The 27,609-nt window shown below is 37.7% G+C and overlaps 1 protein-coding gene across 4 annotated transcripts in view; it reads right to left on the reverse strand.

The window, feature by feature from the left end:
* Positions 1-4,367: 4,367 nt before the first annotated feature.
* Positions 4,368-27,609, reverse strand: part of ptprz1a (protein tyrosine phosphatase receptor type Z1a) — a 108,642-nt gene continuing 85,400 nt past the window's right edge. For 2 of the 4 annotated variants that reach the window (XM_074677141.1, XM_074677142.1), the window contains 18 exons: positions 24,911-25,049; positions 19,537-19,625; positions 17,093-17,178; positions 16,575-16,595; positions 16,184-16,280; positions 13,738-13,820; positions 12,749-12,883; positions 10,210-10,344; positions 8,655-8,818; positions 8,421-8,556; positions 8,200-8,346; positions 7,601-7,694; positions 7,439-7,512; positions 7,240-7,359; positions 6,981-7,139; positions 6,026-6,168; positions 5,787-5,922; positions 4,369-5,322 (listed from right to left, as the gene is read on the reverse strand). In XM_074677141.1, the coding sequence (XP_074533242.1) occupies positions 5,179-5,322; positions 5,787-5,922; positions 6,026-6,168; positions 6,981-7,139; positions 7,240-7,359; positions 7,439-7,512; positions 7,601-7,694; positions 8,200-8,346; positions 8,421-8,556; positions 8,655-8,818; positions 10,210-10,344; positions 12,749-12,883; positions 13,738-13,820; positions 16,184-16,280; positions 16,575-16,595; positions 17,093-17,178; positions 19,537-19,625; positions 24,911-25,049 (2,102 nt within the window). In that variant the 3' untranslated portion in view covers positions 4,369-5,178. Of the gene's footprint in view, positions 5,323-5,786; positions 5,923-6,025; positions 6,169-6,980; positions 7,140-7,239; positions 7,360-7,438; positions 7,513-7,600; positions 7,695-8,199; positions 8,347-8,420; positions 8,557-8,654; positions 8,819-10,209; positions 10,345-12,748; positions 12,884-13,737; positions 13,821-16,183; positions 16,281-16,574; positions 16,596-17,092; positions 17,179-19,536; positions 19,626-24,910; positions 25,050-27,609 lie in introns of all 4 variants that reach the window. The other 2 variants (XM_074677139.1, XM_074677140.1) reach the window with 2 other exon arrangements.

The following is a 27,609-nucleotide window of genomic DNA, read 5'->3' on the forward strand; positions in this document are numbered from 1 at the left end:
ACAAATCCATCTATTATGTTTTCTCCTTTCTCTGTTTTTTTTTACGCTTTTCTTATAGATTTTCATATGTTTTCATTTCTACAACATTTTTACCTCCGCCAAGGAGGTTATGATTTGGGGAGAGTTTGTTTGTCTGTGAACAGCATAACTCAAAAACTAACAACCAGATCTTGATGAAATTTTCAGGATTTGTTCAAAATGGGATAAAGAAGAAGTGATTATATTTTGGAGGTGATCTGGATCACTGTCTGGATCCAGGACTTTTTTTAAAGAATTCTTTATCAGTGTGAGATAGGGCTGTTTTCACCATATGTGTTTATAACTCCACCATAAATGGTCGGATTGCTTTGCAGAACAATACAAGACAAGGTCACCATAATTTCTGACAGATGTAAAAGTACAATCCAGATCCTGGCAATATTCTGGATAGTAAGATCTGAAATATGAAATATGTACTGTCATGTAACAAATTATCATACGAACCTGCAACTAACCCCAAATTGTAGCAGACAGTCTGCTGAAAGGGAGTATAACATTAAAGTAGGACTAAAGTTTTGGTGACAATCACAATACGCTTGGTGGAGGTCTGCACTCTCTGAGTGCTTTTTCTTTTTAGTATTTAATGTATCTTTAACTTGACGCTGTAATACGTAAAAATTAAGATGTTGGGAAAAAAAGATGAAGTACAGTTTTGTTAATCAAGTAAATTCTAAAGGAGGTAAATGACTGACAGCTGTTTTGATTTGCGAGAGCCTCATGTTGGACACACCCTGTTCAAATCGAGGAGACACACCTAATTTTAAGTTGACCTGAATTTCCGCTCAGTGACACGTTTGAGAGCCACAAGCCAATTCCCAAACTTTTCTGAGCTTTTAGACGAAAACCAAAAACAAACATGACGACCACCAGTGAAATCTACTTCAGTCAGGAGCAAAAACAAGACAAGAACGGCTCCTTCCTATCTGGGGTCCCACATCCAGGTCTACACTCCTTCTCATCCACTACACTCTGCTTGTGAAAGACGCCTGGTGCTTCCAGCCCAGCACAGCTCCAAATCTCTAGCCAGACTCTTCTCCTCTGTTGGTCCCAAAATGTGTAATGAATTACCTAACTCTTATGACCCACAGGGTCCCTTTCTACTTTAAGAGACGTCTGAAGACTCATCTGTTCAGGGAACACTTAGGTCCTTAATCTGCGCCTTCTCCTCTCTGTCCTCAGGAGGAGAATGAGTCAGAAGGTCTCAGACTCAGCTCTTATATTTTTTCAGCACTACTACTGAATGTTGTAGAAGATTTAAGTATACTGTTGCAGCAATTGAGAGAGATAAACATATGCATGATTTTATTCTCACCAATTAGTATTTTTCCCCTCAACATGTTGACCTCATTCGCTTCAATTTTTCAGCTTTACTCCTGAGCGCATGATGAAAACAACACTTTTTCTCCCTTTTTCCTTTTCCATGGCCCTGATTCTCAAAAACTCACCTTTATAAGTGTTTGAGCAGCTCCTTAATCAGCTGTTATTCAGTTCAGTTTTTTAAAACTGTTCTGACTTTCTGTTTTGTAGATCAATAGGTTTTCTTTCTTAAGTAACTGTGAATTTTCGTTTGAATTGTGACTCAAGAAAATGGTTTCAACAAGTTTTGTATTTAACATCTTCATGATCTAGAAGTTTTTTCTTGAAACACCATACTTACAATTTTATTGGTACATTGCTCAAATTTTTATTTTATTTAGTTCCTATTTGGAAAAAATGTACTCAACACACTAATTTGTATTACTGAAAACATGCAGGACAAAAAAGAAAAACATAATTTATAAGTTTATTTACCATATCTATTATAGTATTTCTAATGCTGTATTTCTAATATGATGTATATCATCATTTATTTGTTTTACCTAAACTCCAATGACTTCGGCAACTATGCCCACCAATATAAAGTTTTTTCAAACGTTTTAGCAAAATCTTCAAAACAGAACTTTCACTCCATCCACAGATTTTTTGTTTTACATCGGTAAGACTTTGTCTCTGTGCATATCTGATCTACACCTTCCAGCGCCAGCTCAGCTCCTCAAAAAAAACAAAAGGCAATCAGTCTGTTTGCTTCCTCTCAATTTGGAAGCAGCCATGCAAACTAGGCCACCAAGCAGGGGATAATTGGGCATGTAATTATGAAAAGTCAAAAATGCAAATGAAGGTGTGGATACAGGGGCCGGTCAAGACGACGTCTGGACACTTGACCTATTTTCTGTCCTGAAAAGGCGCGTTTCTTGCAGAGCCTTAGCCAGGATTAACACATGGGAAATCAACTGTAATAACCAGTTGGGCGCAGGGATTAAGGCATGACTCCATAGAGGAGGGAATAATCCACAGGTCGGACAGGACCTCATCAGACCCCGGCTCTATTTTCTCCATTTCTCTATTTGTGTCTTTGACACCTCTCTCCTGTCAGGCTCACTGGAGTGTTTGCTCCATCTTTTGTCTGGCCGTTGTGACCTTTGACCTTCGTCCTCCTTCCTGTCGGTCGTCTGTGAGCCTATTGATCCAGAAGCTGACGCTCATTCTGCGGCTGTAAGTCACTCTGGATAATCACATCACAACATGCAAATGTAACCTGCTTTCTTAAAGTTTAGTGACTCTTTGTGGAATTCACATCTCCAGAAAATCTTTAATGAACTAAATGCTGAAGTATAAAACTAGTCTAATGCTGAGATGTTTTGAGATTAATCTTGTAAATTTACTTTTTTTTTTCCTCTTTTAATGTGGCCCTGATCCTCCGTCATCATGTCTGACTAGAGTAATCAATTTCTGGATAACTGTTATGGCATTTAGAAAGCTAGACTGGACATGCTATGCAGATATATGTAATTCACTTTCGCCTAGGCAAACAGGAAATATCTTGAACTGGAATAACAGTTATCTATAGTTCATTTATAGATATCCGTCACTCTAAGGAATGAATTTCCTGTCTGTCAAGAGCGTTTTTAATTGATTTGAGAGCAGTATTTTATTGATTTCATGCTCAGATCCGTGATATTGTCTTTCAAAACTCTGCTCTTGCGCTTAAATTTGCTCTGCGCATGCTCAAACTATGTCCTCGCGCTCGGTTTAAAGGTTGCTACAAGTGACGTGTTTCGCTAGTCAAAATGACGGTGTAGATATCTGAAACGATAACGTTGATAGTGGATATCTGAAATGTTGTTTTTGTCTAGGAGAAATTGAATTACAGATATCTGTATTGTGTATCCAGTCTAGCATTAAAATGTTAAAACGGTTTGACATAAAACTGTAAGTTAGCAAACATCACCGTTAGCTTTGATACCGGTACTTTCAGCTAGCAAACGTCACCATTATTACTCTTCTAAAACTGTGTTTTTTGAGTTACCGTCCAAAAAATGGAAATGTTTAAAACCTTACCTATTGTTCTGTCCTTACAATTTATAGCTAATGGAAATATCTGCTATAAAAATAATAACTTTTTCTACTCATAACGTCCAAACTGCTCTTTAAAAAATCTTCTTCGTTATACCCGGAAACTGCTACGTTACAAATTCATTTCAAAATAAAAGCCTGGTTTCTTACACTGTTTAAACCGTTTTATTTATTTATTTAGAGAAAAAATGTGGCTTTTGTTATGTAATTGTTTTCCTTAAAAATTACAAAATTGAATTGTAATATCATGACTGATTCTTTCTTCTCGCTGTGTTTGTTGTTGTTTTCATTTTTAATTTTGAGAAAATGAAAGTAATTCTCATAAAATTATGACCTATTCTTTAAATGTGTATTTCTACTTAAATGTGGATTTTTTGTCAATATTATTATTATCATAATTATTTTTATTACTATTATTATTATTGTTTCAATTATTCCAGGCTCTGTTTGACCTCAATAGCAGGATCCTGCTGCTTATGCAATGATATTTACAGGAAAAACTTAAGTGCACAAGATCTATAAAAAACACACAACAATATATTTAATTTCTTGTAAAAGATACAGTTTTCTCCCTTTTCCCATGTAGCTCAGTTGTTGCCTTGTTAGTTTTTAAATAAAGAATATGGAGATCAAGTTGTACATAAGCTGTGTCAAACTTAACTAGCATATAACCACTCCACTTTTGAACCCTCCATTTATCTCTAGGACTTGCAGTTAGAAGGCAAAAAAAATGCTGAGTTCAGTATGGACGCTCTATAAAGTTATGATTAAATACATTTTATTTTCTCTGTTTTCTTGAGTTGATATCAGTTTTTTTTCTGGAGATTACACTTTATTTTTACACTATCCTAAAAAAACAAATCTCCCTTTCAGAGAAAAGAAAAGTTTCAGTTCATCAGAGAGTAAAAAATAAAGCATCACAGTCAGTTTTTTGTTTTTCTTTTACTTCTTTAATCCCCTAGCTAATAATCCAGCAGTGTTTCATGTCCAACTAAAAAAACAAACATGTCAGTACCCCATGCATCACATTTAGTCTGTTACAAAATCCAGAATATAAAAGCATTAATGTACTCAAACTACGCAATTAGAATGAAACATAACATTTGAATGCACTAAAAATGGTAAAATATAAAAAATCTAAAAGTATAAATAGAAATTTGGTCCATCAAGTTGATTACTATAATATTATTTACATTAGATTATTATTCTTATTATTCCAGGCCCTTATTTAATATTTGACTTCAATAGCACACTGCTGCTACCGCTGCGATGGTATTTACAGGAAGGATTTCAGTGCAGGAGATCTATAAAAGACAAGCTAACAAAATATTTCATTTGTTGTAAAAAGACGCAGTTTTTCCCTTTTTTCCCATTTGGCTCAGTGCCAATAAATACAAAGGTCTAGGAAAAGTGTTAGTCGAGCGAAACGTCTCAGGAGAGTTAAAACATCAGATGGTTAGTCTACAGCTTGTATCAAAGTTAAAAAGTACAGGATGAAAAATACAAAAAGGCACACATTACAAAACCGTAGGGAGTCCAGATCCAGTGAAGAAGACGAAGAAGACACTAGTTCAGTACACGCCAGCCTCCAACTGAGTCCTGAAAGAGGAGGGTTTTTTTTTTTTTTTTGAAGAGGTTATAGCATGAGTCTGGCATCAGGAGAAGTTCTGTTGGTGGCTGAAGAAGAGAGACGAAATGCTCATTTGTGGAAGTGAAACATGAGTTCTTTGTGTGGTTTTGAGGCGGTTACACCAGGGACTCAAGGCTCTCGGCAGTGCTGGCGGTTCCCACCACGATGGTACCGTTGTTGTCAGAGGACTGGAGGGTTTTCTCGTCTTCCTGTGTCCCGATGAGACTCAGCATGGCTTTGTACAGGAACTGGTACTGCTCCTAAAATACATGGACATGTAAACACTTGTTATGTTTGGGAATGTATCAGGGTATAACTCTGCTAATGCATAATTTCTGAATAATTTTTCAGATAGTGAAGATAGTGAAGTCAAGACCATTCCTTTAGCAGAAGTTTCTGTCTTTTGCAGAAGTGTTTGAAGCAAATGAAAAGCTCTTTGTGTCACACCAAAAACTCTACAACTTGAGAATTTGCAGCGCAGAAATACTAGGGACTGGTCTCAGAAGTAGGATTGTATTCTGCCTGCTTTTGCTCTCCATACAAACATTGTTTTTCCTGCAGACATTAAAGCTTGCTGACACCTGATTGGACTCAGACTACAAACCTGAAACTTAAACAGAAAGTGAAACACTCCCCTTACTGAAAGGGTCGAGATGTCATGGTTTGGAGTTACACTTAAAGAACAAACTATCGTCAGCGTAGAGTGAGATAAACTAAATCTTACGATGTCGCTGAAGATCCCCGGTCTCATGAGGTTCATCAGTTTGGCCACTTGGAAGACATCAACCGAACCCTCTGCTTCAAGTTGACGAGTCAGAGTCGTCAGAGCACAAAACGTTCCTGCTGTGACTCCACCCACGCTGAAATAAAAAATACATACCTCACCGTTAATATCTTCACTTAAAATCAGAGCAGGAAAACTTCTAAACTCATTTTATGTTAGGTCAGTGAAGGTCTTCTTACTCATCGTGGACCACCGTGGGTCCCTCCTTGGCAGCGCTCTCCTCTTTCACCAGGTTGAGGAGCTCGAAGGTGTTGCTGATGGGACTGTCTGGGTTTGGCCAGTGGGGGGCGCGGTAATGTTTGACTTCCAGAACAAAGTCGTCCTGTGAAAGGAGCAAAGAGTGAGTATTCACAAAAAAGTGGAGCCATGTGAAGAATTTGTGATTTTCTAGAGTTCAAGCTGACACAGAACTTAAAACTGTTTCATTGCTCAGCGCCGCCCTGTTGGTTGTGGCTGCCTGTTACAGCAGCTCTCTCTTCTTTGTCTGTTTTTTTGTAATTTTTTTGCCTCTTTTTTGCAATCTTTGTATTTGGAGTGGGTCATTACTTTGTTTGGCTCATTTGCTGGTCGTGGACACCAAACTGGTTTTGTCTTTAATGATGTTTTTACTACTTTTTTTGCTCCTGTGTTTGTCTGGAGATCCTACATGTAGCCATGGCTGCATTGTTTACATGTAAAAATCAGCTGTTAGCAGCCTGTAGCATGTCAATGCTAACTGGTGCAAGGCCTGATGTTTCCCCACAAGGTGAGAGAAGGAGGTGAGAATGGCGTGCTGGTTCTCAGGTGTGAGCTAAGAAGTGACGACATGGACCTGTCCTTCCATCCATCGTTATTGGGAACAAAAGATCTATCTCCAATAAGATGGACGAGCTAGCTATGCTAACCCAGCAACAGAGGGAATACCAGAAGGCAGAGTAGCATCATGCTATTCAGTGACACGGCTAACGGAGCTAACACTGGACATGAATGCTCCATTGGAAGAGCTTCACCTGCTGTGAGCAGACAGGATACAGGAGAAAGAGACTGAACAGATTAACATTTCCTCTATTTTTTATAACTTCCAGAAGGTCACAGCAGTGCATCTAAAGGATCTCAGAGGATGTAGTGATCACTCCTGTCTCATGGTGCACTGACCTGTGTAGCTTCCAGTATGTATTCCTGGACCACCACCATGTCCTCGTTGGCCAAACAGATGTTATTCTCACTCCTCTGAGAGATTGTGAACGTATCGTAGCTGATTGGCTGCCCTTTACGAGGCCAAACGGCGCCAAGCCCCGCCCCCTCTTCCTCCGTCTGGAATCAAAGTTAGCAGAAGATACAATTAAAAATCTCCTGAAACACCTGAACTACTTTGACTTTTAAATTCTGTTTTATTTGATGTAAACTTCCTCACCACGCCTGGCAGTGACACGATGATTGGAGCATTGTGGTCCCAGATCATCCTCCAGAAATCTTTTACGGTACCTGGCAAAGGATTCTGGGTAATGATGAACTCACTGCTCTGCCTGTAACCCTACAGGAACAGAAACACAACTTCAAACTCTGTGACAACCATCTTTGTAAACTTTACAAAAAAAAGTAAAAGCTCTTACTGTGATGTACGATGCGTTTATGTAGTCTGACGTTTCTCCAGCTGCCGTAGACAAACACACTCTCGACCTCTCCACTGGAAATTTAGGTAACAGACATGTTCTTTAAAGTTAGAAAACTGCAGCTAAACAGGCAAAATAATGATTTAATGGATCAACTTTCACCTGGTACCACCGAGCAGTTCCTGTTCTTGCTGCGGTTGCTTTCCTGCAGAGCTGTAGAAAAGTTGCTCTGCTTCACTCCAGAGTGAGAAATCAGCTGCAAAGTAACACAAAACATTTATTTCTGACACCATTCTGGATGAATCCAACTAAATCTGAACATTTTTACATGTTTCTCTTTAAAAGTTCTGCATGCATATTTTAATTTGTGCAACAACTAAATGTTAAAAGTCAGGATAAAGACTGTGAAATAAGATGTGTTCAAGGTGATGTGGCAAAACACTCCCTATACTTCCCGTCTCCTTTCAACTGTTCAGTTCATTCAAGGCAAAAATGTTCAAAAACATGACTTAAAAAAAGAAATGAGGTGTTTTCTTCTAGTTTTTTGCAAAAGGAACTCTAAAATCTTCCTACAAGTGAACCTTCAAGGCCAGAATCCACTAAAATTCTATAAATTTTCTGAACATGTCGCTGCTTTTAGGTTAAAAAGGTCACACTAACTGTCACGCAGAAAAGAGCGTGGAAAAAATGCCGTCCAGCGGGTTAATTCAGCACTTTTCTGCCAACTTAAATGTTCAGAGAAAGAAGCAGCAGCTGCTCACCTTGAACTGTTTCTCCAGACGCGTCCGCCCAGCAGGCCCAGGGATCAGCAGCTCGTCCACGTACCTGTGCAGGTGAGCCCCCGCCACCTCCGTGTCCCCCGACAGGATGGCTTCCACCAAAGCATCGTGGATGAACACGTACTGTTCCTGCAGAGAGGAGACAGATGCTGAGGACGAGTTCATGTTACGGTAATAAAAAGTATCATCAGGTGACCTCTGACCTCCGTCTGGACCAGGTAGTTCCTCTGTGTGCGGATGTGTTTGAGGAAGCCTGTGATGTTGACGCTGTTTTCGTCGCTGATCTGCTTCAGCATGCTGTCCAGGACGATGTAGGTGCCCGTCCGGCCCACGCCAGCACTGAACAGGAGAGAAAAGAGAGGAGGAGTGACCAGAGTTTACTGACGCAAGGATGAAGAATAAAAACTTTATGTTGCTGAGTTTTTATCAGACGTTACCTGCAGTGAACCACGGCTGCTCCTGTGCTGTCTTTCCTGGCTTTGGAAGACTTGCGGACGAAGCTGAGCAGCGGCAGAGCGAATTCAGGGACGCCCATGTCGGGCCACTGGGTGTAATGAAAGTGTGTCACCGTCCGCTCGTTGCTCCGCCCCTTCTGTGACCCCTGCAGGTGAAAAAGACCCAACAGGAAGTGACAAAATTTTACATCACTCCTCTTTATCTATAGTCTGATTCTTTAAATGACAGCCCACCATATGTTCCAGCATTGTAGAAATATCCAATATTTTTCATTAAAAGTTGAATAAAGTCAATGTCAGCCAAAATACGTTAAACATTTCTCTGCTTTTGAACTACACTATCCCGTAAAACAGACCAGAAATTTAAAAATATTACTTAGAAGTATTTCCTTTCTGGTTACTTTAAAAATTTAAGAGGATAAGGACAATAATTCGTAATTTTTAATCTATAAAATGATGTGTTGTGTGATTTCCTGCACTCAAAATCACAGCCTGACAATCAAATTGTTGCATTAAAAAATAAAATACATTTGAAAGAACACATTAGGAAGGTATTAGTAGTTCAAATATTTATAAAATATAAGTTATATGAACATTTTTCAAAAAACAGATTATGTAGTGGTTGTTGCAGTAAATTACCCGGCATAGTTTCTCCGTTAAACCAGATAAAAAGTAATTTGTGACTCAAAAGTGAAATATATTGAGGGTTTGAAAATGAGACAGGAAGTCAAATTAAATATTTTATTGAATAATAATTGATGAAAAAGGACAAGACTTCAGCTTTGACTTATTATTCCTCCTTATTTCACTTAAACTTTAGATAATATTGAAGGAAGTCCCCAGAAAACCACCAGTAAAAGGGAATTTAACGTTTTTATTTTCTTTATTAAGTTAAACAATATTTGTCAGGAGAACACTGCAAAAACTGAAGTCTTAGCAAGCGTTTATTATACACTATATGATCCACATTCAACTTGTGAGTCCAGAAAAATGACTCATTTCAAGTTATTAAAAATAAAAATCTCCCAATGGAACAAGAAAAATTTGCTTGAAACTAGACTAAAGTCTTGATACAAGAAACGTTTCTCTTGTTCCATTGGCAGACTCTTTTACTTGTTACAAGCAATTCAGACCCCATTTTTGTCTTGAAATAACTTGAAACAAGACGTTTATCTGGAGAAGTTAGGTGAAAGTGGCCAATATCTAAAATCTCAAGACATTAAAAAGACATTTTCTACTCAAATAAGACAAAAACACTTGATAAGATTTCAGTTTTTTGCAGTGAAAATATTCTGTTTTGAAAATCCAGTAAATGTCCAACTTTTCAACAATCATTTTGAAAAGGTTTTGGCAAAGAGAGGGCAACATCTTAATGCTTTAAAGAAAAAAGAAAACTTTTCATCACACTGAAAAACATTGTGATCTGTGTTATGGAAGTTATTTAGTTTGAGCCTGTTTATCAGTATTTTTAAAACCAACTTACCCACATTTAAAAAAAAAATCTCAACATGGTCACATTCTGCTTTATTTCTCTGACCTTTTTGGCGTGTGTGTTCCTAACGGTGAAGGTCCTCTCGGTGTAGTGTGCGAGCACTCTGCTGCTCTTCACCGTCACCAGGAAGCTGCCGAACTCCTCCTGAGCCTCAGCCGGCCAGTACTGATCACACTTCCTCTGAGGACAGACGGCACATCAACATTTAGAAAGTAATGAGGAAAGGAAAGGGAAAATTTATCAAATCATTCATCTTTTAAATTAATTTTGGACTACAAGTTATTTCCTATCTAATATTCAACAATCATTTAAAGATGCTATGGGGAGGATCTGTTTTGACTGCACTCTCTCGCCACCTTGTGGCCCGGAGTCTCCATACAAAAAGTTTTCTTTTTTCAAGACAACTTTTTGCTGGATACAACGCGCAGAGATTAACCGAATCTTTTTAAAAAAAAATTTCATTTTTTATTAATATTTATTTATATTTTGACATACACAACACAGCACACAACAGAACACAACACACAACATATGTACATATATACAGTACTATTTACAAAAACACATAACGCAGCTGAGAGACAAACCCAGCACAGGGGTATCAAACTAGGAGTTCATAAATCATACACATATTTTAAGGCCTCACATATCTGCAATGTTTTTATTGCCTTTTGATTCATAAGTCCTATCAGAGTAAAGTAATAATCAATTTCCATTTTAAGTTGTAGAAAGCGTGGGATTTTTTTCAGCCCATCTGGATTTATGTATGTGGTATTTCCCAAGTAGTATAATAAGGTTTAAAAGAAAAGTCTCTTTGTATCTAGTGCTGCTGTTGAAATATAGGTATTTATCAGTACAGTTACGTAGTGCTACAGTTTGAGACATGACATCAAACAAACGTTGGAGCAGCCGGCTGTATGTTAGCCCGGTGCTCTGATGTATCTGTAGTCTAACAGATAAGAGACAGATAAAAAGTAACAAAAAAATGAGCCTGTGTTTGAATCTAATGCAAAAGTAGTTGTGTTAAAATCCTTTTTGCAACTCCCTGGAAGTTATTGTTCTCAGAAACCAAGAGTTTCTGTCTGACAGTGACGATAAAGCAGCTACGGCTACTTTCACTCAGGATACGGTTCACTCCTCAATCAGGATGTAGTGAATTCAAATTGGTGAAGTAATTCCTTGATAGCTTGTGCAGCACTAAACATCCTCTAACTGTGAAAAATGACGCTGATGAGAAAGTGCTATGGACTGCAGTTCTGTCAGTGTCCACCAGGGGGTGGTTACAGAAGCAAGCTTTACAGCATACATGCTAACAGCCTGGTGCAAAAACAGGTTTTGGTCTGGATAGCCAAATAACGAGATTTAGACACAGTGTTTCAAACAAACACTTAACTGGAAAACATAAAGTGCATCAAGTTTGTCACATTAAGTGGTTAGTTGGTGAAACTGATAAATGTCACTTGGTGAAACCAATGATTGAAAAATCTAATATTGAGCAAAACATGACTATTATTTTATCAGTCTACTACACTGTAAAAAATTAAACTTACCTAAAATGTGAATTTTTACTTTTAAGATGCTATGAGGAGGATCTGTTTTGATTGCTCTCCCTCGCCACCTTGTGGCCTGGAGTCTCTGCACGCTGTTGTAAATTACTTGTAGTGAGGCGTGTGTTCGAATTGGACTTAAATAGAGATCAGATCAAAACAAATTTTCTTTGTTCAAAACAACTTTTTACTGGATACAACGCACTGAGGTAAGGTATTTATCAGTACAGTTACGTAGCGCTACAGTTTGAAACGCGACATCAAGCAAACGTTGGAGCAGCCGGCTACAGGTTAGCTCGGTGCTCTGATGTATCTGTAGTCTAACGTGACAACAAGCTAACGCTGTCAGTTTGTAGCTAGTTAAGAAGCTGTTTATATTTAGCTCAGCTGACAGCCCGGTGCTCTAAGACGTGTCTGTAATGTGTAACGTTAGTGAATCCTGGTTATGTCCTGCCAGTCATCTACCAATCAGAGCTAACGTAACCTCACTCTTCATTTTATTGATAGACTCTCAAGTTTGAACAGACCACTGCAGAATAACTGCTGACTGTGGGTTGGAATGAACATTAGCATAAACAGTTTAGCCCCTGTGTTATAGTGATACAGCCTGAGCTAAAGGCTAATTAGCTCTATCTCTCTCCTGTTTATCTTTCTTCTGCTCTTCTGTTCTTTTTCTGTCTGACAGTTAGGCTCCAGTGTCCACCATCACTACAAAATTAATCACAGAAATCGTTTTCAGCAGAGAAAAACTACAAGAAGCTACAAAGTAGTAATTTAGAATACACTGTAACCTGTAATATTGGTGCTGATTATCTCATTTTAAAGTGTGGATTACAATCAGGCATATATCCAAAAATGAAACTTTTCAACATCATTTAGAAACTCCTCGCTGCCCCTTTAAACATAAAATTGTTTGGGGATGTCAGGGCTAAAAATTGGAGAAGAAACTTTTATTTAAGATGATTTGAAATGACGGTTTATTCAGGTGCAAACAGAAATGTAAGTTTGGTCTTTTTAAATCAAATCTTGCCACTCACTCTTCCTTTCTCCACCAGGTTTGTGATCATGACGATGACCGAGACATTTTGCTCCCAAACCATCCTCCAGAAGTCCTCGGTGCTCGACCTCAGGGGACCCTGAGCGGCGATGTACGACCGCTGCTTCTTGAAGCCCTGAGGAGACAAAAACATTGGAATAGTGCACCAAAGACAAAATTAATGTTTTAAAATGTCAAAAAAAAAATCTTATTATTTCCTTCTCTTTCATTTGAGCGGCTCAAAAGTGAAGTCATGACATTTTGAGCTCCCCCTACAGGCTGGCTGCAGTAAAGGTCGTGAAGCCAGCTGACATGTGCTGACCTTTCATGACCAAACTGAGACTTTTATTCTTGTGACACTGAAGATACTGTGCATTCTCAGAAAAACAATCTGAAGCTGAAATACTTTAAAACTTTTTTATTGTTTCAATAAAAAAAGAAACTGCACAAGATTTCTTCCTGAGCTCAAGGACTCGTCATTTTTGTTCGTCAAAAAGAGATCGCCCCCTCAGGGTCCCTTTAAAAGCAGCGCAGGAGGTAACGAGTCAAATCTTCTTCAATCGCTCGTTTAACTTTTTAGTCGCCTTCATACTGCGAGACACACATCCTCAGTCAGTTTTTACCAGTTTTTACCAACTTTACAAACGGCGTCATTGTCTGTGCAGAGAGGCCGTGACAGACACAGTGTGTGTGTGTGTGTGTGTGTGTGTGTGTGGCCTTTGCTTTTCACAAAGCGACAGTAAAATGAAAAGTGAATTGAGCTGTGGTTAGTATAATAGAGAGCCACGCAGGTCCCTGCTAACAACGGACTTTTTGATGAAACGGTTCAGAGATATTCATGGGGGAGGCGGGGGGTGACTGACGGCGGTTCAGGAGGGAAAAAGTGAAGTGCTCAGAGAACAAATGAAAAAGTTTGAGCTGTATTTGATTTGTCAGGAGCAGAGCAGAAAGGCAGTCCTCAGTTTGAAAGCGTTCAGACTGTAAACTTACGTCCACGAAGTTTGCGTTGATGTAATCCCTCGTCTTCCCGTCTTTGTCAGACTGCGGCGAGAGACGCACCCGGCTGTGATCGACTGTGAAGAGGAGAAAACAGAGACGCTCTTCATCAGACTGACAGGGAAAACAGTTTAATCTGTCATGACATTAGGTTAAAGTTTGATTAACTCATTTGTTATTAATATTTATCTCTATTTTCTGATCTCGATAAAAAAAATGTTGATTAACTTGAACAAAAATACTGCAACCAAATTATTATTCACATGTCAGGTGGAATATTGTAGTTTGTACTTCTTACAAGGAAGTTAAAGTAAATAAATTTCATTCAGTATAGAACCTTTCATACAACAGAATCACAAGGTGCTTTACAAAAAGTATGAAATATAAAATAAGATCATAACAGTACAATAAAAGAATACAAATATTGTAAAACAATAGTAGAAACAAACAATAGAATAATGGGACATTAATTTGTACAGGGAGAGTCAAAGCCTGGCAAAAACAAATACTGGCTCAAAAAATAGTTGAAATATGAAAGGAAATAAAAACATCCTTGGTTTATGAAATTCTTAAGACATGTAAAGTGATGTAACTGGGAAATTAATACCTGAAATCTCTTAACACACAGTCTGAGACTTCAACAATCTGTCCGTCAAAGACAATGGAAAAAGTCGATCGACTTCAAATTCCACCAGAAAGTCTGAGAAGGATGGACCGTTTAAGAGGAGGCTATAAGAGCTTTTGTTGACTGACACGAGAGTTGTTGTATGACATGTTCTTTTGTTGTAACCTCATAAAGAAAAGCAAATAAAATACAAGTATACATATACATAAAAAAATGACCACAGAGACAGCTGAACAAATACTTAGAGTAAGACTTTTTCCAATGTTGGTGTTAACACTTCAAAAGCCCTATCCCGCTCAAGGGACAACCAGCAAGCCCTGGTCAGAAGACCTGAATGATGTTTTATTTTTATGCCAATATCGGCCGATACTGATAATGTGCAGATAATATCATGCATCACTATTGTTTTTGTTTTAGTGTTTTTGTCTTTATCCTGCACTGATAATGTAACCCCTTTTTGGTATTTTTCTATATAAAGTATTTTCTAGTTTCTGTACTATCAGGTTTTTTCATTTTCTTAACTGCTGTGAAACATGTGAAATCAATAAAAATGTTGGTCATAAAAAAAAAAAACTCACAACACCAGGACCCTTCCTACCCCACTGACCCCATCACCCTTCACTTGAAAACTGATCTGACCCACCAACATTTAAATCTCTTTTACAAAAAAAAAATCACCTTTTTAAGTTTCAATTTGTGATTGTACTGATGTTTCGGTTTTCTTGTGTTCCATGCTTGTATCAATTTTAACTTACTTTTCACTTACTTGAATCTGTTTGTAAAGCGTCTATGAGTAGTAGTTCGTTAATGCATATATATATATATATATATATATATATATATATATATAATATTATTGTTTTGAGATTATTTTAGATTTTAATATTTTAGCATTTTAAGATATCTGATTATTATTATTTTTATTATTATCAGTAAAGCATCCTTGAGTTTTTGAAAAGCACTATATGAAAAAATGCATTTGAATTATTTGTAAATGCTTGTATGTATATATATATATATATATATATATATATATATATATATATATATATATATATATATATATATATATATATATATATATATGTGTGTGTGTGTGTGTGTGTGTGTGTGTGTGTGTGTGTGTGTGTGTGTGTGTGTGTGTGTGTGTGTGTGTTTATGTTTTATTATTAAAATAAACCATATTTGAGTTTTTAATTATGAAACTGTTGAACAAAAACCAAACTGACTGGATAGTTCATCTAAGTTTAGAAGTGTCAGTGTTAAATGTGAATAGGAAGGATTTTTTTTCTTCTTTTTTAAATTTTATAATTCAGAACTTACTTCTTCCCTTTTTTTATTTTCTTGCACCATCTCTGTTCCATTACTTCTTTTTTTTAATTCCCTACCTCTTTCATAAAATCCTATCATCTAGGGATGCACCAATTCAACTTTTTTGGTTTCTATACTGATACCAATTCCTTGGCTCTGGTAATGTTTTGGGTAAAAGGCAAAAAATGAGTAAATGAAATTATTGATGTTCATATTTATTTAAACTACAAAATATTTAAATGTTACCATCAAACAATTCTTCAGAATGTACACAAGTTATTTTCAAATGTAAACCTTTATAACCTTGAGACTGGTGCAGCAAAAAACAAAGAAAGTGCATAAGAGGCAAAATTTCAGCTTTGAGGGGCATCAATACACCAACACCACTGATTGGTATCAGTGCATCCCTACTATATTCATAATTTATTGCTTTGTCAATCATTAATATACTTTTGGGAAAAAAATCAAAACTTTAAATGTGAATCTGTGTTGTTTTATACTCACAGGCCAGGATGTTGCTGTATCTGTTTTTGGTTTTGTTGTCAGGATGGTTGGAGCTGTCAGTCGTTATCCCCATGTCCACCGTGCACGCCTGGACCTCCTGAACACAAGCACACACACACACACACACACACACACACATGGGGTCACTCACTAAGCTCAACATTTGTATATCTTTTTGGATACAGAATAAAACATGACAAAGTTTCATATTTCAGCAGTGCTTGATTTTTCTGCAGCACACTGGTTGTGAAGTTTGTAGGAGTCAGAAACAACAACACAACAACTCTTCTATCACTTATTTTACACGTCAGAAACAGTCCATGCCATCAACATCCACTGAGACAAACATCAACACAGTGCGGTGGTGTTTACGGCGAGGGGAGCGTCTTACCTCATAACTCTCCTTCAGTTTCTAATGATGAGGGGAGGAAGCAGCAGGCAGAGGCAGGCAGGCAGCCGGGACGTGTCCGTGAAAACACAGTGAACAGGAGGGGTGCAAAAACACAAATTACAAGACAACACAAGACCTGATATCTCACACAACAGCTCATGCTCCTGCCACACAGAGGGGACAGCAACACAGACCACAAGTGTAGTTAAAGGTGACACATGAGCTGTGGAGGTGAGAATCATTTTATCATATTAAAAAATCACTTTGCATGCTCCTAAAACCTCTGACTGATCTCACACATCTCAAAACAATTCAACTTGGAAGTCAATCTATCATCACTTAACATAAACTCCTGATAAACTATGATCACTGGAGGAGTCACAGTGTGTTAAACTACCCCTAACAGCTCGCCATGCAGCATGCACACAACAACAGGATGCACAAAAGCACACAAACACTGCACACATCATTTTTGTTATTTAGAGTTTAGAAATCTGAGAATTATCTGGCCTCTGTACCTCAAACTCCCGCTGAAAGCCGCGGGTGTCGTGAAGCTCGGCAACGTGTTTGACAAAGTCCTTCACCGGGAACGTTGTTTGTTCATCTGAGAAAAGGAAAAAAGCGTGTTTGTGTTGTTGTATTGTGCCCCGAGTTACAGGAAACATCAAGGGCAGTATTAGGAAAACCGATGAGAAGGAATTACTGAGGTGTAAAGATGTTTTGTTTTTTTTTTTTATAAAGGAAACATTTTCAAAATTTGGCTTTTTATATGAAATTTATAACACACCAATTAAAACATGCGTGTGTTCGTGTGTTATATTTGGCTGAGGTGTTGTAATTATCGGGCTCTGAGTGTGTGCTCTTTGATGGGAAAAACTCTCATCACATAAGAAAATATTTTAAGTGCTGCTCAAAATAATGATGATGATAATAATTAAAAAAATAAGGCATCTCCGTCTGCAAAAGTTTAACGTTTTCATTTTCCATCCATAGTTCAGGTTTCAGCAGTTTCATCCAAGTCAGTATCTGATGTTCTGTAAGAAAAGAGTCACCTGTGTGGTTGCTAGGGACAGGTACAGAATTAGGTACTTTTATAGGTACCGACCGAATTCTGTCAAAAGGATCGAGTACCAATTCACGTAAATCCAAAAGGTACCATGTTTCGGTACCTAAATGCATCCTTGTGACTGTGAGGTAGTGGAAGAGTAGGTGATTTTCCATGCTGGACATGAACACAACATTGCAAGGTTATATATTAATCAATAAATATGTTAAATTGAAAAAAAAAAAATTAAATTGATATTTTATTTGACATAAACAAAAAAGAGTACCTAAAATTGGTACTGTTGAGTGCCGGTATGGATTGCAAGGTACCATGCATCTGTACCATATCGTTTCAAATGTGAAAGGTACCCATCCCTAATTTTGACGGCAAAATACCCCCCTCAAAGACACCATTGTGCAGCCAGAGTCTGTGCAGTAGATTATCTGAGAGGAGCTGGGTGAAAAAAAAACCTCACTTTTTTATTTATTTCAAAAGTTCAATCTCTTCTTGGCTCTCCGTCTCAACACATTTTACTATTCCTGAAAAAAAAACTATGCAAGAACCGCCCAAAAATGTCTTCATATCACCACAGCCTCATAGTCTTGTGTCATGTCGTGTCATATTGTATGTCTTATTGCATCATTTCACATCACATCTTCTTTTATCTTACAAGTGAAGTGAAGTCGCCATAAAAACTGCTCCCCCTGGTGGCTGGCAGCAATATAGGTAAAAAAAAAAAAAAAAAAAGTCCATCTCCCCAGTCATTCCAGATGGGCTGTGGTCAAATGTTAAAAAATTAATACACCTGGTAGAAATGTTGCTCACGTACGATTGTTGTGGTGATTTGAAGATATTATTTGGCTGTCTTGTACTCAGGTCCTCTTTTTTTCTGAAAAGTTTTATTTTCATTAGTTATAAGAGGTTAAAAAATAAGGTTTTATGTCACGTTTAACACTGATTGACAGCTGCCGTTCTTGTGTATTTTTTTAGAGATTGTAAAGCATGTCAGGTAGAGCCAAGAAGTGATTCGACTCTCAAAAGAAAAAAAAATATATATCATTTTTGTCACCCAGCTCCACTCAGATTCTCCCAGAATCCCTCATCGTCTCTTCTGCGCAGACTCTGGCTGCACAACTGCTTCAATGGGGAATTTTGGTTTCAAACCGTACAATGATAAATGGCAGAGCCACACTGTCCACTCTTTATACAGGCTATGGTCATAAACTGGATTCTTAGTTTTGTTTCTTGGCATTTCATGTCCTGACCTATCTTAATTTAATCTCATAGTATTGTGTGTAGTCATATTGTTTATAATTTTGTTGTGTCATATAAGCTTATCTCATGGTGCAGTGTGTCATGTTGGAAGTCCTGTTGTTTCTTAGAGCACTGTTTTGTGCAGGGATGGTACCTTTCACATTTGAAACGATACGGTACCAATGCCCGATACCTGGCAATTGGTATCGGTACTCAACGGTACGATTTTTCTGTATTTTTGTGTTTATGTGACAAAAACTATCAATTGTTTTAATTATATATATTTTTTACTTTAATGTATTTATTCTGCATTATATAACCTTGCAATGCTGTGTTCATGTCCAGCATGGAAAATCACCTACTCTTCCACTCCCTAACAGTCACAAGGATGCATTTAGGTACCTAAACATGGTACCCTTTTTATTGTACGTGAATCAATACCCAGTACTTTCGACAGAATTCGGTCGGTAGCTATGAAAGTACCTAATTCGGTACCCATCCCTAGTCAAAACTGTGCAATAATAAAAGGCGGAGCCACGTTGTGAACAGTCTATGGCTACGACACCTTAAAATGAAACGTATTGTAAATATCTACGAAGAAAGTTGAGTTAATGAGCTGCAAAAATGACATTTTTGTTCTGTGTGTGTGTGTGTGTGTGTTACCATCATTTAATACAGCAGTGGACTGAGCAGGGATGACTCGGGGTGATGAGCTGTCCTCGATGTAGAAGTGAGCCGTCTGAAAACAGGCCCTGCAGACACAACACACAAACACACACATCATGAGAACCTGAAGTTATATTTTCATTAAAGAAATATATTTTTACCACAAGAAAAAAGAAAACTGTTTGTGATTTTCTGTAAAAGTCTGCATTAAATATGTAGACGAGTCAAGATATGAGTTATAATTTGTTGCTTATTTACTCCATATGCATACAGACTGTTTTCTTAAATATATAAGGAGAGATTTTGTTTAAATAAACTGCACATAATCTTTCCTGATGTCACATTTCCACCTCGACCTCACAGAAACCAGTGGCTCCTCTGAAAGGCCCAGAGATGCTTTTGTTTTCATGTGACTCTACGTTGGCCCAGATTTCTGGTAAGAGCACACGGTAATCTTCCCGGAAACACAGGAAAAAAGATGTTCAGTTAATCCTTGACAAGTTTTTAAACGGATGAGATCGCCTCTGATGAACTTGGCGTTGTTTCAGCCAGAAATGGGCATCAGGGATTAACACCGCCAAAAAAAAAAAAAAAACAGCGATGGGGTTGAGCTCTGAGATTAAAGACGTGTTTGGAGGAAAAAAACAAGATGGAAACAAAAACAGTCATTCTCCCTGAGAGTGTGATGAGGGTTCATTATGAAGGTTTAGATCCAGGCTCAGCATTCAGTTCTTCTATAAAAACAAATTTTGCCATATTGGAAATGGGGCGGGCTTTGAGCCTCGTTAGTAACAGTTACAGGGCGCACGCCTGTCAGTCAGCCGAGCTGTGCCTCTGACTGGGTGAACTTGCCTTTTCTATACCCCATACAGTGTGTGCCTGTAAAGAAACCAGCTGTTCAGATGGGAGTCATTTTGTAGCAGGTTGTAAACATGTTTAATTCTGTTATGACAACAGCTTTTTCGGCTTGGTGTGTTTGTGGTTGCGGGCCAGCCTCAAGCAGACACTTGAGGAGCTACATATTATAACACTTCCACATTGCCTCATATTTTTAAACTAGAGGTTGCCACTCGCTACAGAGCCATGTTGCTGTAATTAGTGCACAATTGTTTGACATTGGCTTAAGCAGAGAAGATGTCCATGACTTCCAAAAAGAATGTTCTGATTTGTTTCCCACAGGACAGTTTTCCACTTCCCTTAAGTTCATCCTAATGAAGCTCTGGTGAGTATGGATGTGGTTTCCTCTGTGCCTGGTGCAGTTTTTATCCAAATTTGTTGAAACAGGAACAAAATGTGTTCACAGACAAAGCAATTTTAATTCCATGTGGTGACTTCCACTGCAGAGTCACATCACAGGTTTTGGATACGTAATTTACTTTTTTTGTTCTTTTCCTTTGTTTTATTAGTATTTTGCTTCCTTAATTTCATATATATATATATATATATATATATATATATATATATATATATATATATATATATATATATATATATATATATATATTACATTTTGTAAACAAATAGTTGTAATTGGGGAGTATTAATGCAGTACTGTCTGAGGGGCTGAAACAAAAATATGGACATTTGGTGTAATGTAACCTCAAAATGAGCCTTTCTTATTGCGTAAACAAGAGCTTTTTTTCCCCCTCTAATAATAACATAATAATAATCCATGTGGTGACTTTATGCTTTAGAGCAGAGGGGACCGTGTCCACGATTCCCAAAAAGAATGCCAATTTTCTCCTCAAGCTCATCGTCCATTTTTTCGCTCCTCACAGTTCCCCACATTTTAGGGTGATGTTTATATCTGGTTTCCTTTGCATGTGACAATTTGAACCAAAAGTTGTATGTAACAATGGTTCCCAACCCCCCGGGACGTGGACCAGTATTGGTCTGTGGGTTAATGGTACCAGGCCGCACATCAAAAATACTCAGCTTACTTTATTTCAGTTTGATTTATTATCTGATTCTGATGTTTTATTTTGAAAAATGACCAGATTCTCTCTACATTCTTGACGCCAAACCCCACAAGCTACCAAAGTGGACAAAAAACAAACATCTTTGGAAAGTTTCTTAAAGCAGGGTAAAAGAGCCAGTGAGGAGACAAAAGAAGAGCCGGTTCATGAAAATACTGTCTGATTTTAAACCGTTCATGGTGCAGAAAAGGTTGGGGACTGTTGGTGTAGAACAATAAAAAGCAATACTAAAGGACATTTGTGAACAATTTTGAGCCCCTGTGTTGACTTCCACTACAGAGTCACGTCTGTTTTTAAAGCAGTGCTGCCTAGGTGCATGAATATTTTGGCTCTTGTCCCTTTTGTACAGAGAGTTCTCTAGATTATCTGAATTAATTGGTGATATTTAATTCTGAGAAACTTTATTCTGAAACTGATGAAGTGTTTGCTCACATAGTCTCTCACAGAGTGGTGAAGCTCTTCACAACTTCACAGCCTTTTTGAAGTCTCCTTTCTAAACCCAGGCATCTTATTAACACGTTAATAAATGACCTCATTGGTTGGGAGATGTTTTTTATTTTATGTGGTTCCTGTGGAGACTTTTTACGATATATAATGTTGAAATCAAATTAAAAGTGAGCTTTTTTTCTCTTTTTCTGGTATCATAACGTTTTTCTCATGTCATTTTTTGCTGTTTAAGCTCTAAAAGATCCTCTGTTGGATCCCACCACACGTGGCAGCCTTCATCTCTGTGTTTTTCTGACTTCCTTTCCTACTTGATCCTTTACTTGTTTTTCTTAAATCCCTTAAAATGGACTCAGCTGTATGCTAATTTGCTGTTCATCTCCCAGTTTGTCTACAACTTGTAAAGTCGACCACAATCCGCTCAAACTGCTTGACCTCAAATGCACAGCAGCAGAGTCCAAATGAGCACCGTGTTGTCCAGAGGACGGGTGGCGAAAAAGGACACAACAGCCGCGGGATTAGTGTAGTTTGGCCTCCTGCCGCTCGCCCTACAAGACGCTGACACGATTCCCTCTGTCCGACATAATCAGGCGAATGTCCTTTTCCATCCCCCGGCCCGCTCTGGACCGTCTCCTTTGAGTGGACGCTCGCAGCCAAGGTACACCCAGGATTAATCCCTCTGCTCCTCAGATTATTACCAGCTTAGCACTGCTCAATCTTGGAGGAACAACAACAAGCAGAGCGCAAAACAAGAACAATATGTCGAGCCTCTGGCACGGCTGATGAAAAATGTGAAAAAATATGACTTTAAGTGTTTACGACGGCGTGTCCTTCACGGGATTTCTGAAGTTGGTTATTTCACGGTCTGAGTGGGCAGCAGAGTTTCATTTCCCCCCCTCTTCAATTCAAAGCCAAAGATGTTTTCAGCACAAGCAGGAGAGAAACTTTTGTTTGCTCTAAATCCAGCGTTTCATACATCTTCATACAAAAAAAAAAAAAACGAAAAACAACATCATTCAAGGCCGACAGGAGAAATCAAAAACTCTGCAGACAAAAGCGAGCGGCAGCAGCACTTCAAGACCGACAGCATCAACAGCGCACAACACTGGAGGTATTGTTTGTCAAGGGGCTGCTGGTGAGCAAACATACCAACACACACACACACACACACAGACAAAAACACACACACACAAATAAAAACACTCAGCACATTGAAAACCCCAGATTGAGGAGACTCAGTTCAATGTGAGAATCAGCGAGCTTTAGTCCTCACTCCACTCTCCATTTAATGTGACTTCTGATGGGGTCAAAGGTCAAAGGGGGTGGGGGTGCAAAGTGGAGGGATTTAGCTTCCAGTTTGGGTCTGTTTTTGTGTTTGTTCTCATCTTTACAGACAGAAACAGACGATAGAAACAGAAAGAGTCGAGTTTCTTGAAATAAGAAAAATGTTGAAAAACCATTAATTAACATTTACAACTTTTTTTTACTCTTTTCAAGCAATTCAGGTATCATTTTGTCTTTGATTTCTTGAAAAAGACATAATTTTGACTTGTCATGTGACCAATGATTGAACGCTGGAAAAAATGAAATCTTATCAAGTGATTTTGCCTTACTTGCAGTAGAAAATCCCTTTTTAGACTTAATATGCGCCACATTTACCTGACCAGTCCAGAAAAAATGTCTTACTTTAATTTTTTTTCAAGACAAAAATGAGGTCTAAATTGCTTGAAACAAGTTTAAAATAATCTACCAATGAAACAAAGAAAAGTTTCTTGTATCAAGACAGTATCCTAGTTTTGAGAAAATTTTCTAGAAATCTTTTTTTGTTCTAGCCTAATTTTTGTCTTTACACACCTTAAAGAAAAGACATTTTTTTCTGGACAGAGCAGTTGACTGTGGCTCATATAGAGTATAATGAGACAATTTTTACATAAGATAAGACAAAAACACTCTATCAGGTCCATGTTGCTAGTAGTGGGTTGGACCCCCTTTTGCCTTCAGAACTGCCTTAATCTTTGGTGTCATAGATTCAACAAGGTCCTGGAAACATTCCTCAGAGAGTTTGGTCCATGTTGACATGATAGCATCACACAGTTGCTGCAGATTTGTCGGCTGAACATCCATGATGAGAATCTCCCGTTCCACCACATCCCAAAGGAGCTCTATTGGATTGAGATCTGGGGACTGTTGAGGACATTTGAGTACAGGGACCTCATTGTCATGTTGAAGAAAGCAGTCTGAGATGATTCCAGCTTTATGACATGGAGCGTTATCCTGCTGGAAGTAGCATCAGAAGATGGGTACACTGTGCTCATAAAGGGATGGACATGGTCAGCAACAATACTCAGGTAGGCTGTGGACTTTAAACCATGCTCAGTTGGTACTAAGGGGCCCAAAGTGAGCCAAGAAAATATCCCCCACACCATTATACCAGCAGCAGCAGCCTGAACCGTTGATACAAGGCAGGATGGATCCATGCTTTCATGTTGTTGAGGCCAAATTCTGACCCTACCATCTGAATGTGGAGCAGAAATCCAGACTCATCAGTCCAGGCAACGTTTTCCCAATCTTCTATTGTCCAGTTTTGGTGTTGCTGTGTGAATTGTAGCCTCAGTTTCCTGGTCTTAGCTGACAGGAGGGTCACCCGGTGTGGTCTTCTGCTGCTGTAGCCCATCTGCCTCAAGGTTGGACGTGTTGTGTGTTCAGAGATGCTCTTTTGCAGACCTCGGTTGTAACCAGTGGTTATTTGAGTTACTGTTGCCTTTCTATCAGCTCCAACCAGTCTGTCCATTCTCCTCTGACCTCTGGCATCAACAAGGCATTTTGGCCCACAGAACTGCTGCTCACTGGATATTTTCTCTTTGTGGGACCATTCTCTGTAAACCCTATGTGATTGGCTGATTAGAAATTTGCATTAACCAGCAGTTGTGCGTCAACCTTTCATTACTGACCTCCAGTAGATGAGAATGCCAATAAGGACGACCAGGCCGAGGATGGTGAGCGTGGAGATGACGGCCAGGGGAACCACGGCCTTCCTCTCCCGGTCTCTGATTGAGCCCACCCTGGACTCGTGGCTGCTGTTGCTGGCGTCTGGAGGGGAGAAACAACAGAAGACGGCAGAGATTAAAGAGGAGAAGAAGAGGCTGTTTTTTTGGAGGTTTCAAAGAGGAGAAGCTGCTCTGGTTGGAGAAGTCGAGACTGAAACCTTGATGGAAAGAGCCAGGTACACAGCAACAAACACCAATACTAAAAAACACACAGCTGTTGTTAAAATATGGATTTAATAGCTGTGAAAATCAGTTTTATATTCTGATATATTTTATTTACTGTGACGCAGAATAAAATACAGTTGATTGATGGTGGCTGCATGGTGCACACGTCAACAAGCAAATAAAGGGGGTGAAGGCACTTATCTCTAACTTCTGCATTATATAAAAAAGTTTTGTCTCAATTTTTGTTAAAAAAATTCTCATTCAACTCATTGTCAGCCAAACTACTCCTAAAATTAAGTTATTTTAAGATTTTTTAAGCCAAAATTAGGACTTTACTTGATGTTATGTAAAGAAAAAATCTGTCAACAAGACAGAAAAATGTTTCAAAGAATAAAATCTAAATTTTTTTTTCCTTACTGGCAGATTTGTCTCATTAAAAGATGGTTCAGACTGTACTTTTACCTGGATGTCAAACTGATTTGGAAAAAAATCTGTTGTGTGAAAGGTTCAAAAAAGTGTATTACATTTATAAGCCTGCATGGACTGTAGGTAAAAAAAAAAAAAGAAAGATGTCTAAGGGGGTTAAACGAGTTGAAACAGCTGCTACTAAGGCATAAATATGTTTTTAAAAAAGTTGTTGACTAAATTACAGACAGTTTATTGATTTGGTCAAAACAATAAATTAAATGTGTTAAATATAAACCCCACTACATTTTAATTTTGATGTGTTTTGAAAAGCTGAATGCTGTATTTAAGTGTTCACTTTGTCACAATGTTAGAGCAATACTAAAGGAAGCCACTAGAGGGCTACATGGTCTCTGTGAGAGATTTAAATCTGTGGCTGTTTTCCCAAACCGTTTACTTTCTGCCAATAGACTGGAAAACATGAAATCTTATCAAGCATTTTTGTCTTGTGTTCAGTAGAAAATCTCTTTTTAGACTTAATATGAGCCACATTCACCTGATCAGTCCAGAAAAAGGTCTTGTTTCAGGTTGTTTCAAGACAAAAAAGAGGTCTGAATTGCTTGTAAGTTACAAAATAAAAGGATTTTTTTCTTGTTCCATTGGCAGATTTTGTTTTATTTGTTCCAATTACTTATTGTTATGTGTTTCTGAAATGAATCTGCTGCTGATATTACTGTTAATCTTTCTAATTGTTTTATCTTTTGCTCATGTGTGCTACTTTTTGCTTTGTTATTGTTATTGTTATTATTATTATTATTATTATTATTATTATTATTATTATTATTACTTTATTATTAATTCATCATCATTATAATTTTATCTTTCTATCTTTGCTGTCCTGCTTTTTGTTTATAACTGCCTTTTATTGTCTTCTTTCTTTTTCTTACTGGTTATATGCTTTTTTAGATTTTATTTTGGTCCTCATGGTTTCATGTTACGTTGCATGGTTCTTGTATTGTCTGGGTTCCTATGTGCTCCTTGCCAGGGTCTTGTTTTTGTTTCCTGTTTTTGTTTCCCTGTGCTTTGATGTGTCCTGTCTGTTGTCAGAGCACTTTGTAAACTGCTGTTTATAAATGTGCTATATAAATAAAGTTATTATTGTTATTATTATTATTATTGTTATTATTATTATTATTATTATTATTATTATTATTGTTGTTGTTGTTGTTGTTGTTGTTGTTATTATTATTATAATTATTTTAATTATTATTACTATTATTATTATTATTATTATTATTATTATTATTATTATTATTATTATTATTATTATTAATAATAATATCTGTTTACATAGTTTATCTAAAATTCTATCTGTCTTGTTTACATATTTTTACATCAATGGATGACATCATTGACTAAAAAAAATTGACATCCACTAGCTTGGCTCGAAGTAAGTTCACCCCGTAAACTGTTCCCCCTGGTGGCTGGCTGCGGTATAGGTCAAAAAAACCCGTCTCTCCAGTCATTCCAGATGGGCTGTGGTCAAACTTAAAAAAATTATTACACCTTGCAGAAAAGTTTCTCACGCCTTGTATGCAAGTCCTCTTTTTTATGAAAAGTTTTGTTTTCTTTGGTTATTCGGGGTTAAAAACGAGGCTTTACGTCACGTTTTGGGATGATTGACAGCTGCCGTTCTTGTGTATTTTTTGTGGGGGAGTTCCAAAAAATCTGGACCAAGAGAAAAGTTACTAGTATCAAGACATTATTCTAGTTTTTACTTGTTACAAGCAATTCAGGCCTCACTTCTATATTTAAGTAACTTGAAACAAGACATTTTTCTGGACTGATAAGTTGAATGTTGCTCATATCGAGTGTAATAAGACAATTCTTACTTAAAATAAGACAAAAACACTTGATAAGATATCTGTTTTTTACAGTGTTGTCCCAACCGTGCTGGTTATATTGACAGCTTTTTTTAAAAATAAGGATAATTTGTCTAAAGATCAGCAGAACAGAGGGGAAACACACTGATA

Source organism: Halichoeres trimaculatus, unplaced genomic scaffold, assembly GCF_033239565.1.
Source record: "Halichoeres trimaculatus isolate MK-OKI-2021-1 unplaced genomic scaffold, fHalTri1.1 fHalTri1_scaffold_10, whole genome shotgun sequence".
NCBI lineage: Eukaryota > Metazoa > Chordata > Actinopteri > Labriformes > Labridae > Halichoeres > Halichoeres trimaculatus.